Here is a 14,486-nt window from a genome sequence, read left to right as displayed (position 1 = left end):
GTTTGTTGACAGGAGACAGATTATCCCATGAATGTCACAGTTGTTGTAGGTTGCGCAATTGGTCACATTCTTTTGAAATTGGTCAGAAATTAGATCACTGTGCAAGATATCTATAAAATATCAGCACACAATATCATACTCTAAAATATCTGGAAACTTTGAGAGGGCACTATCTGAATGGCCATGTCTCTGGGTATAAGCTATAATTCCACTCTAGTCTAGTGGGTTAAAAAAAATCCCTCCTTTGTTACTGCCTCCCCCCTCACATGCTTGAGTAGCCCTGTGGCTCCATGTCCAATCTCAAAGCCTTAAATTTGGAAGAATGTGACTCTCAAGCTATTTTTTTTTTCTGTTGAACATTGTTTTATCCCACATAAATATACCAGTCTTAGATTTTGAGGAGTTCTACAAAGCAGTTCCATTTATATTTCAAAACTAAAACTGACATTAAATCACAAATTAAGGAGCAATAGCACAGAGGACTTTGGGATTTTGATAAGCAGCCCCCATACTGTGCAAATCCCCTTCCTGACTGAGAATAATTTACAAATCTGTATTACTTTGTTCACCAAAAATTACTGCTTGATACTACCAAGGAAAGCCTTCCATCTTTCACTTCTGGGTACAAAAGTTTGCTTTAAATGGGGGATATAGAAGAGTAAAAGAGAAGGGTGAAAGGCAATTATGAAAGCCAAAATTTAAAAATCTTAACATTCTCTTATGTGAAAATAAAAATCTGTCAGCAGACCTTCAGAATGCCTCTCACATTGTTCTTTTCTTTTCCATCCTCCCTGCTATCCCCCCAAAGTATCCATATCACATACAGCCATATTTGTTTATTTTTTATGGCAATGTAATTAACATACAATGTTTCATTAGCTTTAAGTGTACACCATAGTGATTCAACAATTCTATACCTTATGCTTTGCTCACCAAGATAAGTGTAGTCACCATCTGTCGTCATACAGTGGGATTACAATATCATTGACCATATTTCCTACTTTGCTTTTCACCGCCATGACTTATTTATTCCACAAGTGGAAGTTTGCACCTCTTTTTCCTCTTTCTCTATTTCAGCCATCTCCCCCCACCCCTCCCCTCTGGCAACCACCAGTTTGTTCTCCTCATTTAAGAGTCTGGTTTTTGTTTGTTTCTTTGTTCATTTGTTCTTTAGATGTTACATGTAAGTGAAATCATATGGTAATTGTCTTTCTCTGTCACATAGAGCTGTATTTTTACTCTCACCTAATTCCGTGGTGCTCACGTCTGGTTGCACATTAAAATCATTTGAGCTGTGTTTATTAAAATGTCTCATCTCAGACCAATTGAATGTCTGGGGGTAGGGTCTGAGTGTCTCATTCGTTTGCTTGTTTGTGTAAGTCTTCCTCTGGAGATCCTTGAGGCATAATAAATTAACAACCAGTGACCTATAGCTCTTTTTGTCTCCATTTTCTTCTACATGAAGCTGCTGTCAACTAAGTAGGCTAAAACATAGATTTAAAACTTTCTTCTCACTCATCAAAACCCTGCACTGTGTTCTGATAGCTTTGCGATGAAGTTAAATCAAATTCAAATGCCATTCCAAACCTTCTGTGAACTTCTCCTTTACCAATCTCTCTAGGGGCCTCCCCTTTTCAATAGATTGTCTATTTGCCATTCCTGAAACCTCCCCATTTCCATATCTCTGCCCATTTTTCCTTCCTTCTTTTCTCCACTGACTTGGTCCCCTCTAGAATTCCTGCCTCTCTTCTTAGTTGTTTTCCAGCCATATTCAGTGTGCAGAAATGGCTCTTCTCAATAGCATCTATAGACTTCATCATCTTCTTTAGGATCTTCTACCTTAAATTCTCATTCCACCTGCTGTCTCCAGCCTTCACAGCTAGATTATAACATCATTGAAAGCAATAACTGTATCCTCAAGGTTGAGGCCAAGTAGATATCACTGCTTAACTGCCAGATATTGAACCCTGTATTGAATATGCATCCTTAATCCTCTTGATGGAATAAATAATGTAATACTCACTTTGAAGATTTGTTTTACTAGTTAGAAGAGATATAATATTTATTTCTTGAAGACCCAGACTTGTGAATTCATGATCTACACAACACCATAGTGAGGTTGAGAATGTAGATTTAACTAAACAGATTTATTTATTTTCTGATATGTCTGCATAGATATGCTGGTTGACATTCACATTTGAATTGGTGCATCCAATGTGAGAAAACTAAAAAATTGCTGCTCTTCCTGGGCCATATTTTCTGAGGTATGACCAGGCAACAGGTCTGTTAGATCTGGCCATCCAGATCATTCTTCTGCATGTTTTTATTAGAAGAAGTTTTGTTAGAGGTGTCTTACAATCTTCTTGAAATTAACTTCTTGAGAAGCAGAAAACAAGGTTAACAGATGGCCTTTTATATAGCAAAATTTATATCAGTAATTATTTGGTTAATTTAAAAAAATGATTCATAGCCAAGAACACTAAAAGGTACATATATTTGGTAAATATTTGAGTGTTACCTTAAATCACATACATGTGCATCCATTTGCCCAACATGGATTTAAAGATGAAGACTTTTCTCAGAGTATGGATCCCCAACTATAATTCTCGTTGGCCTTCCATACCATAAATGCTCTTTCTAGGAGTCCCACTTTTCATCTCTTTAACGGAAAGCTAGAGATTAAAGTAATCTGTGAAGTAATCTGAGTATAGAATCTTTCTGGATTTTTCTGATTTTTATTTTAGCCCCTTCAATCCTCTCATTCCTATCTGATTTAGCAGGAATATTTTTAGGAACTTCTTTCTACTATGTCTTTCCAAAGTATTTAACTTAGTTTTCATAAAAGTATCCTTTCTCTGCATTGTTTTGAAGTTTAACTAATACCTAATTAAATTATGTAATTACAACAACCAGGACCACTGGTCTAAACATGTTAGAAGAAAACCACAACTGACTACCAGTAGGAGTAGGGGTATCTATTTGGGAGTCATTCTGTGTTGGACAAAAGGGGTGAAAAGAACCCCTTTATTGGTGAAGAGAACAATGACCACATTCCAGCAATATCTGGAAAGTTCTAGCAGAGTACCTGTCACTCCGATGACTCTAAATAAATGTTGCTGCTCTTTTTCTCCTTCTTTACTCAAGGAACATGAGTTCTTTTATATTATTTCGGAACATTTAGCCAAGGAAGCATTAGAATTGGGAATAAGGGCAGAGTTCTAAAACCAGGTAGACGTGAATTCAAATCTTGCTTCTGCAAGTTTCTAGAAAACTGCCCTTGGGTAAATTATCTAACCTTTTTCATCTGTAAATAGAGATGATAGTAACACAGACTTCACAGACCTATGAGAATGAATTTGGGGTGATCTACAGAAAATGCCCCACATATTAGAAGTGTCCAATCACTGTTAGTTACAATACCATGTTATTAGGTATCAGAACACTTAAAGACCTCCTGATTCATAAAACACAATAGACTGCAGGCCTCACCTGCATACACTTTCTGACAGTTATTACTGAAGCAGATACATTGCTCCACAGGTGATCCCAGCAAGCATCACAAAAATAAGGTGCTTTGCCTAAGGTGAATTGGGAAACCAGAGTAATCTCAGACTCGCTGAGCATCACCCCTTTTATCTTCTCTTCAAGTGTGGAAGAACCCCTAAGTCTGTCCCTGGACTCTTACCTTTCTTTGGTGAAATGGAGAAACAGCAAGGAAGAGCAGACTTTTTTGGTTCCTAATTAAGTTTCTGTAGGATTTCGCTTCTTGAGGAATGATTAGAGCATTGGACCATGCAAGGGATCAGCATTTTCTTGGTTCAGCATGTACTGGGATTCTGTTAGGTAGAACTCTGTCTTGAATAAGACAAGCACCTGCCCAAAAAGACATTACTGTCCATCTTGATAGACTCACTGGATCCTGAGCAAAACAGAGCACATGCTGTAGGAGTCCCAAGGGCAGGGGAGGGGTGTCATATCTGGTATTTGGGGAGAAAATTGCACAGATGAAGTGACAGTGGAACTGGTCCTAGGACTTAGTTACTAGACCTATTGACAGGGGAGAGGGAGTGAGGTCTAGTAGTCAGCAGAGAGATGTCCTGGATGACATCACAGTGACAGGATGTTATGGGGCCTGTCTAGAAATAATAAGTGGGAGAAATGAAAAGCTGTCTAGATTGCTGTCAAGATCAGTATTTGTGTTTTTGGTTTGGGTTGGAAGTGTTTGTTTGCGTCAGGATTTAAAGGGCCTTGGAGGCTATGCAATAGCAATTGAATACTGTGATTTAAAAGCAGAAACATTTTTACAAATGAAGCTTGCCATCAAACATCAACATAAAAAGCAGATACTAGCGTATCTACTTGGGGTGAAACTGCAAATAGGCATAAGGAAATCAGCTTACTCCGCCTCACTCTTGATCTTAGTTTGTCTGCTAGGGCCCCACGGAACCACTGGTATTGAGGAAGGAGCCTGGGTTTTTATCAAATACTTATGGCTTTCAATCCTTGCTGCTTACTTATTAGCTGTGTGACCTTGGGCAAGCCACTTACTTTCATGAAACTCATTTTTTCACATCTGTAATGCAGGTTCCTATCTTGATTGAATTTTTAAGAAATAAACACTAACAATGCATGTGTAAAAATTACATATGTAAAATGCTTAGTGGAGTCTGACCTATAGTAGGCATTCACTAAATTGCACTTACTGTTTTTGTCATGATTTTCTCAGAACCCTCAGGGGCTCCTCAGTGAGCTCCTGAACAGTGTTCGGTGCTCCTGGAATATTCACCTAGGGATAGTGTACTGGCTACAACCTCTTAGAGGTTTTCAGAATGATCTGGGCATCACATGGCTAGGGCCTGAACTGGGCAATTAGAACAGGGTGAATAGAAAAAAAAAAAAGAAAAGGTTAAGCATATTCCCAGCTGTAAGGAAAGCTAAAATGTTAGGATAATGATAAAAATAAGTCTTCTTTGAAGTACACTTGTAAACTGGCACAAAAGTAAGGGATCTATAGAGGTAAAAATGACATGAAAGCAAGAACCAGTTTTACTTGTCTACATAGACACAGGGCCCAGGAGACAAAGCCTAGAACATGCCCAAGTGGGCAGTCTAATAAGAGATCCCCTAATAAACAGGGCTCCAAAGGGGTTGGCTCCCAATACAGGGGTGGACAGGAAATAAATCCACCACATAAAAAGAGTAGCAAAAACTTGCCTGTCTCAATTTGTCACCAGCTGGAAGGGAAAAAAAAAATCTTCCCTGAGAATTTGTAACCACAAGGAATCCCTCATATCCATACCAGCTTGAAATCTAAATTTATTTGTGTAGTCTTTAAAACAAAACCAAAAAAAACTCTCAAGGCAAACATTTATTTTAAAAATAATCTTGGGTTGACAGTGCCTCTAAGCAACTGGAAGAAGCAATGTTAAATTTGTTTTTGGAGTATGGCATCCTTAACCCAGGCCCGAAAGAATTCCCAAAGATTAATTTCTAAGGAATATGAAATCATGATCAATAATCACAAACCACAGAAAGTGTAAATTGGTACAATCACTTTGAAAAACAATTTTCCATTCACTGGTACAGTTGAGTTAGCACATACCAAGTGACACAGCGTTTATGATAGTAGGTATGTACCTTAAAAATCCTTGCCTGTTTGCACCAGGATTAGAGCCAGAATGTTCATGGCAACCCTGTTCATAGTAGACCCAAACTGGAAACAACTCAAACGTTCATCAACTCCACAGTGGATAAATAGATTGTGTTACAATCACATAATGGAATCTTCTGCAGCCACAGTGATAAATCGGCTGCAGTTATACATGTCAGCGTGAATGACTCTAAGACAACATTAGACAAAGGAAGCATGTCACAGAAAGATCCATAATGTATGATTCCATTTACAGAGAGTGCAAAGACAGTCCACTACATAACATTTAGGTTGGGGAGGTTTACATAGATGTTGAGAATGATTAACTAGAACAGAGGATGCCTTTGGAGAGCCAGTCAAAGAAGGGCTCATTGGAAGTCTATGGAGTGCTTGTAACTTTCATTTTTGAGTTTACTGGGCATGCGGCTGTTTCTTCCATTATTTTTCTTTAAGCTGTTCATATATGCTTCAGGCATTCTTTTGTATGTATGATGTACATTATGATAAGTGCTTTGTAAAAGGAGGATAAACACTGTAAAAGTCCCCGGAGGCAGAATGTTTGATAAGAAACATACACATAATTTTCTAGAAGAGAGTTTGAGGGAGAGACTAAAGAAGAAATAAGTAAGTAATCAAAGATTCACACTTCGCATCACACACACATACACACACGATCTGTAGCTATTTATGGTGACAAATGTTAACTAGACCTATTGTGATGATCATTTTACAATATATACAAATATCAAGTCAGTACATTGTGTACCTGAAAGTAAATATGATTGTTATATGTCAATCATACCTCAATTAAAAAAAAAAAGATTCACACCAAAGTTGTATGCCTGAGTGGCTTGGAAATCTTGGGACCTTTAAATACAAATAAGAAAATGAAAGGAATTTATGATTCACATCTCTGACATTAGTACCTAGTTGTACTAGGTGTACAGTACTAGTTGTACTAGGTGTACTAGGTGTAGCAGATGCTTTATACATTGATTATACATTATAATGTTTGTTGTTGCAGTGAAGGTCAGGGAATTGGGGGACATGGAAGTGGAAATGTTTTGGGATCCAATGGGTGCAATGTACATGCAGAATGTTAGGCTTCAAGAGAATGGTGGAAACCACGGTAGTGATGAGGTCACTTTGGGAACGAGCACAGGGGGGAAAGAAATATGAGTTCTGAAAATAGGAAACACCCATTTTTTAGTGATGGGTTGGGACAGTAAGGAACAAAAAAGAGTGAACAAAGACATGAGGGAAACTAAGGGGAAGACTTTCAAGAAAGAGAAGGGGGTCAGTAATGTCAAATGGTTTTACATTAAGAAAAGGCAGAGCTAACGTTTAAGCAATGGGATTCTATGATTGGAAGGTCATCAGTGATTTTGTGCAGAGAGGCTTGACTGATGAACCAGATAAGTCATATTGCCAAGAACTCAAATATGAATTAGTGTTAAGGATACAGAAGCAGTGAGACTAACCCAGACCAAGCCTTGAACATGTTTGATGCTAATAGGGTGATTTTTTTTTTAATATATGAAATTTGTTGTCAAATTGGTTTCCATACAACACCCAGTGCTCATCCCAAAAGATGCCCTCTTCAATGCCCATCACTTACCCTCCCCTCCCTCCCACCCCCCATCAACCCTCAGTTTGTTCTCAGTTTTTAAGAGTCTCTTATGCTTTGGATCTCTCCCACTCTAACCTCTTTTTTTTTTCCTTCCCCTCCCCCATGGGTTTCTGTTAAGTTTCTCAGGATCCACATAAGAGTGAAAACATATGGCATCTGTCTTTCTCTGTATGGCTTATTTCACTTAGCATCACACTCACCAAAATAAAGTTATAATCATTTATTGAGTGCTTGCTATGCACTCACACTAAGCACCTAATATAAACAAGCTAATTTCATTCTGATACTAGATTATTTTATGCCCATTTGACAGCTGAGAAACTGGAGGCACACGTAAGAAGCTTGCCAAAGTTACTTGATAAAACTTACCTCTAATAAGTGGAGTAGCTAGGGTGCAGGCTAACAGCAGTAGAGAAATAGAGGAGATCATCATTTGCAGGGAGTGCTAGGTAGAAATGTGGGGGAAAGTTTTTTGCTTTGTTTTTAAGTTGTTTAAGAAACACCTGAGTATGTAGGTAAGCAGAGGGCAGGACACCAGTAGAGAAAAGGACCCTGAAGCTTACAGGAAGGATGCTCTTACCCTTCATACAGTTCCCAGATAGTTGGGAAGATGAGATAAAAGAAAAAGATTCAAGAATTGGTAGATCAGGTATTAACAGTTCTCAGACATTGCTCCCTGAGGTTTAGAAGCAATGGAGCACAGCTCTATTACATACTCACTGAGCCTCCAATCTACATTTCTTCTGCCAGTCCACTGTCAGCCTGATCTTGAGGCTTCAACTAAACTCATTAAAGGAATTGTGGTCTAGAGAGGATATACCTGAAAGTACTTACATAGTTAATTTAATGGTTGGATGGACAGATGGATGGATGGAAGATGAATGAATGAACCAAGAGTTCGCAAGCATAAACTATGGAGCAAACATTTATTAAGCCCTTTCTCAAGCTAGTGATTAACAGCCTAGACTCTGGAGTTAGACTGTCTGGGTTTGTATTTCTGCCACTCATAAGCTGTGTGTCCCTGGGAAAGTCATTCATCCTTTCTATAGCTCAGTTTCTTCATCTATAAAATGGAGCTAGTAATTGTTCTTATTTGTATCAGTTGCTTAGGGCTGCCATAACAAACCACCACAAACTCAGTGGCTTATGGCAATAGAAACTTACTCACTCACAGTTCTGGAGGCCAGAAGTCCAAAATCAAGGTGTCCACAAGGCCACACTTCCTCCAAAGGCTTGAGTGGATAATTCTTCCTTGTGTCTTCCAGTTTCTGGTGGTTCCTGGCATTTTGTTGTTGTTGTTGTTAATGTGTATTTATATTTGAGAGAGTATGAGAGTGGGAGGTGGGGGCACAGCACAGAGCTGATGTGGGGCTCGAACTCACAAACCATTAGATCATGACCTGAGCTGAAGTCAAACACTTAACAAACTGAGCCACCCAGGTGCCCCACCTGGCACTCTTTATCTTGTGTCAGCTTAACTCCAGCCTCTTCCTGCATCTTTACATGTTCTCTCTTATGTATCTGTGTGTCTTGTCTTTTTTTTTTTTTTTTGAGATATAGTTGACATATACCATTATATTAGTTTGAGGTGTACAATATAGTGATTTGATATTTACATATTTTCTCTTCTTCTAAAACCATCAGTCATTGATTTAGGGCCCATTCAAATCCAGTCTGACCTCATCTTAACTAATTATTTGTGCAAAGATCCTATATCCATGTCCTGTGTCCGTTGCCATCTTCTGGGGTTCCAAGTGGATGTGAATTTTGGAGAGACACAATTCACTACACTACTTCGTGTAAATATTATAAGGACTAAACTAATGTAAGGATTCATGCAATTAATACATACTGTAGTAAGTGACTAATATAATGAAGTTAATGTAAGTACTTGTAATAGTGTCTAGCATATAGTCAGAGGTATGAAGTATTAGTTTATTACTGATGTTGGCACTCAGGAAATGCTTATTCATTCCAATCACTGCTTTCTGCTGAAAATATCAATATGCCAGTATAGGTGGAAATGCTGAGTTATTAGATTAATCCATAATAATACTTGACTCTACCCTTGAAGCTGTTTCCTTGAAAAACACACGTGGTTCGTATTTCTTTCCTGTCTAGTAAAATGACTAAGTAGACAAGACATGAAATGGTGATGAAAGACGTTATCATTTTCCAGATTCTTCCTACAGATTTTGATCATCTACGGGAAAAAATGCTGACTGACCTGCTTATATTAATTTTGTGCCAACTGACTCACTAGGCAATGATCTCCTCTGTTTGACTTTTACGTGGCAGAGCTTACCTTCTCATGAGAGCTGATTTCCTTTCATAGGGCTTTGTCTACAACTGGCTTTAAGAGGCGTTGTTTTGATAGCATCCTTAGGACTAAAACCCAGGCTGTAGTCTGTGTAAAGAGTGACTCCCAAGTTTTTGATGAAATGACAGCTCAGAGACACAACACATTGCTATTGAGCCAAATACAAAATATTATATATTTTTAGCATTAAGGAAATAAAGAGCATCATATAGGTACTAGGGATAGAATTTGAAAAAAAAAAAATAGGGAAGAATCCATTATTTACCCTGCCACTTAAGCAACATGATTTGATAAAGTGTAAGAGGGAGGTGAAGGCGAGCCTTCACTGGTGCCAGTCTGTTTCGCTCACCTCTGTGCAGCCAGATGTCAGCCTTGACTAGCGCCCCATCCATGTTCAGCAAATATTTGTGGAAGACAGGGCTGCATTGTTTGAAGGTGGTTGAGAATAAAAGGAGGATCTTCTTGGTTCTTCTTCTGAAGGCAAGAATAACCACACTCCCTAAGTTGTCATTTTTCTTCAAGGCAGGCTTCATTTTCTTCCTCTTGCTTTTTCTTTGTATTTTCTTCCTTCTTTATTGCCCATACTTTTTCTTGGAAGTATAAAGTAGCTGATTGTTCTGTATCAGTGTGTTAAGCATGCCTGTGCATAACAGAGGGCTGAGAAAAGGGAAGAAAATAATTTTTTTTTGTTTCTTCTCTTTTTCTTAAAGTTCTCAGGTGATAAATTAGCTATCTTAGAGAATTATTTGATACTAGGGTCACTGGTGAGGCATATACAGTGAAGGTATCCACCGGAAAACTCTTAATCATTTATCTACTGCTCATGGATTCATGTTAAACATGTTCTTAAACATGCATCCGTGAGCAGGGTTGGCAATCCCGAGCCACATGAAATCAGTGTGCAAATTTTGTGTGCACGCACAGGTTTGGTGTGTATGTGCAGATTTGGTGTATGTGTGCATATATGTACAGTTGTTGAAGGAAAGGGATTTCTTTGCAACTTTTGTTAGTCTCAAAAGAATCTGAACTCCAAATAGGTAGAGAAGCACTGGATTAGAATTTTTTTTATCGTTGTATTTTGTTTTGCTTTAGAGATTCTGGTGAGAAAATTTCGGAGAGGAAAATGGGCAGTATATACAGTTGTCAAAACTTTTCAGATATGGAATCAACTCAGAGGCTTTCCTTGAATTATGATACCTCTGTTTGAACTTCTTTAGTAGCTGTTTTTATGCACTCAGAGTCAGAATTGGGGATGCTTAACTCACAGTTGTTATCTTGGCAGTTGAAACATCCAATACTGATGTCATTTGTTCCCAGAACAGCCTCAGAGCCCTTCTGGGCAAATTCGCTGATAAGTCATTGAGCAGGCACAAAGAAGATGATGTTTTACGGTACAATGAGCCATCCTCGCATAGCTAATTTATTTCTAACTGGACTTGAAACCAGACAACCGTGCCCCCAACCATCTCAAAGTAGCAAACCTCTTTAAAAACTGTATTTTATTTTTCTTGAAATTCCTTCAAACTTTTGGTTTGTCCTTTGGCTAATTTGAAGCCATATCTCTTGTCCTCCTCTTACTTAACCCTCAGTTCTGATTAAATGATTTGGATGCTTGACTCACATCCCAATTTTATTTTAGCAATAGCTACGTGTGTTCCCAGATACCAACTCAATGGCTTAGTTTATCATCTTTGGCAGTCAGCTTTGTATTCTAGCAGGTTCTCCATTTAGATAGCTGCTGCTGCTGTTACAAATAAAACTTCCTGTATTGTTGCAGGCAATATTTTAATTAGTACAGTTATTTCCATACAGTTTACTTATTTGTTGATTCATTCATTCACAAAACCATTTTTAGGCACCTGCTGTGTGCCAGGATGTTTCTAATTGCAGGGGAAACACAAAAATGAATGTTATACATACAGTCACTGGCCTGCAGTAGGTCAAGGCATGTGGTAACTCAGGCAGGCCTACAATCTGTAAATAAATTGGTTTTCTCTTAATTTAGAGCAGTGGTTCTCAGCTGGGAAAATCCCTCTTCCCCAACTGCCAAGGGAAATTTGGCAATTCAGGATATATTTTTAGTAGTCACAAATAGGTGATAGTTGTTAGAGGCCAGGGATGCTAATAAACATCGACACCAAACAAGACCATCTCCCACATCAAAGAATTCCTTGGATCAAAATGCCAGTGGGGGTGGGTGGTTGGCTGAGTTGGTGGAGTGTGCAACTCTTGAGGTTGTGGGTTTCAGCCCCATGTTGGGGATAGAGATTACATAAAATAAAATAACATCTTTCTTTAAAAAATGCCAATAATGCTGAGATTGGGAAGGCATGATTTAGACAAAGGAATACTTCTTCAGGGAGAGGTATACTGCTATAAATGAGGAGGGTGGAACACATAGAAATAGTGGCCTATCCTTTGAAGACCTGAGCAAATCGAATCCTAACTAAATTGACCCACACCAGAACCAAAGACTCTTCTGAGAATGGAATTTCCTTTATCGCAATTACATTTCCAAGGATGAAGTAGCACTCCTCAAAGATTGGCATCTTGTCAGCTTTCTGTATTGCCTACCCCTTGATCAAGGCTACCTCTGCTTATTCTTAAGGGACTTACAATTTAGGGAGGAAGAAGGACAGGTATACCAAAAACTATAATGCTGTGTGAGAAATACCTAGAGGAGTCAACAAAATTCATGCTTTGTGAGCACCAAGCAATTAATCTCTGACTGGGAGGTCTGGGAAGTCTTTCCAGATGAGGTGGCCTGTGAACAGGGGCTTTGAAGGTATTCGCCAAATGGCTGAAAGAAGACAATTTCCTCTGTTATTTCAGCCATACCCCCACATGATGGCATTGATAACCAATGATGAGATGTTTTTGGCTACCCTTTCAGGAAAACCTGCTTCTATGTTGTTCTACACTGAGCAAGACTCCTTTACAAGTTGTGCAGACCCAACTTTGAATTCTTTCATCTCCCTGTCTTCTTTCCATTAAAGGTTCACTGGTATAGGTGGTTTCAACCCCACAATCAGAAGTACTAGTGTTTAGCAGAAAGGCAGAGTTGTAATTTTGGTGAATGCATTACAGATTTGGTTTTTGTTGCTTTCCAGTTTATAGGTATTTATTTATTTGCTCTTGCTAATGTTCCTAATAGAGTTTTCTTAGGTGGTAGCCTTAGCTTGCTTGAAAATATATGGAAAGTACTCTTCACAATTTGTATGGAAATTTATAAATGCTTTTCAGAAACATTCTATGTTCTAACACATGGCTTTGTGCTGTGGGAAAATCCAAGAGAACATCCTACAAATTAAACTAGTATAATAACATTAAACATATTTGTGAACCTATGAATTGAAAAATTGGTGGGGACAGTTAAATATGAAAGAATGGAATAGATGTTAAATTTCTGTAAAATAGAATAATGAGATTTTCATAATGAAACCACCAGGAAGTTATAGGATTTCTCTTTAGTCCCTAGGAATTGTATGTTGATTGAAGGCACCTACATATTATGGGAAATTTTCTCAGTTATGACATCACACAAAGGGTAACTTTGTATACTTGAAACTAACTTTTCAAGAATTTATCCTTTTCCTGGTGATTTCACAAAGACTTTTTAGAGTATTTTCATGTTAGAAATACAATAGTTCAATTTAAAAATATTGACTTTAAAAATCTTTTTAGTTTGGACTATAAGCTGAATTGCTCTAACATGTATATGGGTTTCATTTCATCAAAATGTTTTTCTTTTTTCTTTTAGTCTGATGCCAATGCAAGTTACTTAAGAGCAGCTCGAGCTGGACACCTTGAAAAGGCCCTTGACTACATAAAAAATGGGGTTGACATAAACATTTGCAATCAGGTTAGTTGTAGTTTTTGTTGCTGTTTAATTTTCTAGTTAAAATTTTAAAAAATCCAGACTATAAACTCCTTGAATCTTTCCTTAGTTGTTACCAAGACTTTCTCTTTCTTGCCTTTTTTCTTTTTTCTGGCTAAACATCATCAGTCAGATTTTCAAATTACTCTGCTTTGTTAAAGGGGCATTCACACATGTAGGTATGCAAAATTTAGTAAAAAATGATACCAGAACAACCTGCCTAATTTTCAAGTACCTTTATTCCTAATTCAAGATTCTATACTGCACACATACAAGTGATTGTTGGTGGGATATTATCTTCAGAGTTCTAAGTAGACTGTTTGCTGCTCTATTCTCAACCTGCTGAGTAAAGTTTTCCCTTCATTCTTAATCAGAATGGGTTGAACGCGCTCCATCTTGCTTCTAAAGAAGGCCATGTAGAAGTTGTTTCTGAACTGCTACAGAGAGAAGCCAATGTGGATGCAGCTACAAAGGTCAGTATCACATATTTAATGGTTTTTATGTCAATTGACAGATTCAGTAAGGATTCAGCCTTTGATAAGAATCAGGGCAAACTTCTCATGAGATACTTATCAACCAACCATGTTCTCTTTGGGGAACTTAGAAACATAGAAGGATTCCATATTTTATAAAATGTTGAAACAAAGAGATAAAGAGGGTGAGTGATGTATCTTTTCATTTTACAGAAAGGAAACACAGCCTTGCATATAGCATCTTTGGCTGGGCAAGCAGAGGTGGTAAAAGTCTTGGTCACAAATGGAGCCAATGTCAATGCACAATCTCAGGTAAACCTACCAACTCTATTGCCAATAAATTTTGTTATAATTTATAAATGTTTGGGTCAAGTCCTTGCTTGGCATATGTATCCTCTGAGAATATAATTCCTAAGAGTTATATTCAATGAACAGTTATGTTGTTGCAGATTATTTAAATTCATATATATCCTCATTTGCAATATATTTATGTGAGAGAGATTTTTAAAAGTCATCCATCTAGAAAGGGAACCCTC

At 37.9% G+C, this 14,486-nt stretch overlaps 1 protein-coding gene across 1 annotated transcript in view; it reads left to right on the top strand.

The window, feature by feature from the left end:
• ANK3 (ankyrin 3) overlaps positions 1-14,486 on the top strand; it is a 335,763-nt gene that overhangs the window by 93,448 nt on the left and 227,829 nt on the right. Inside the window, exons 2-4 of the mRNA XM_049646133.1 lie at positions 13,361-13,462; positions 13,852-13,950; positions 14,164-14,262. Coding sequence (XP_049502090.1) covers positions 13,361-13,462; positions 13,852-13,950; positions 14,164-14,262 — 300 coding nt within the window. The remainder of the gene's footprint in view (positions 1-13,360; positions 13,463-13,851; positions 13,951-14,163; positions 14,263-14,486) is intronic.

Source organism: Panthera uncia, chromosome D2 (assembly GCF_023721935.1).
Source record: "Panthera uncia isolate 11264 chromosome D2, Puncia_PCG_1.0, whole genome shotgun sequence".
Lineage (NCBI taxonomy): Eukaryota > Metazoa > Chordata > Mammalia > Carnivora > Felidae > Panthera > Panthera uncia.
Note: the sequence above shows the minus strand (reverse complement) of the source record. Positions and strands in the feature narration are given on the sequence as shown.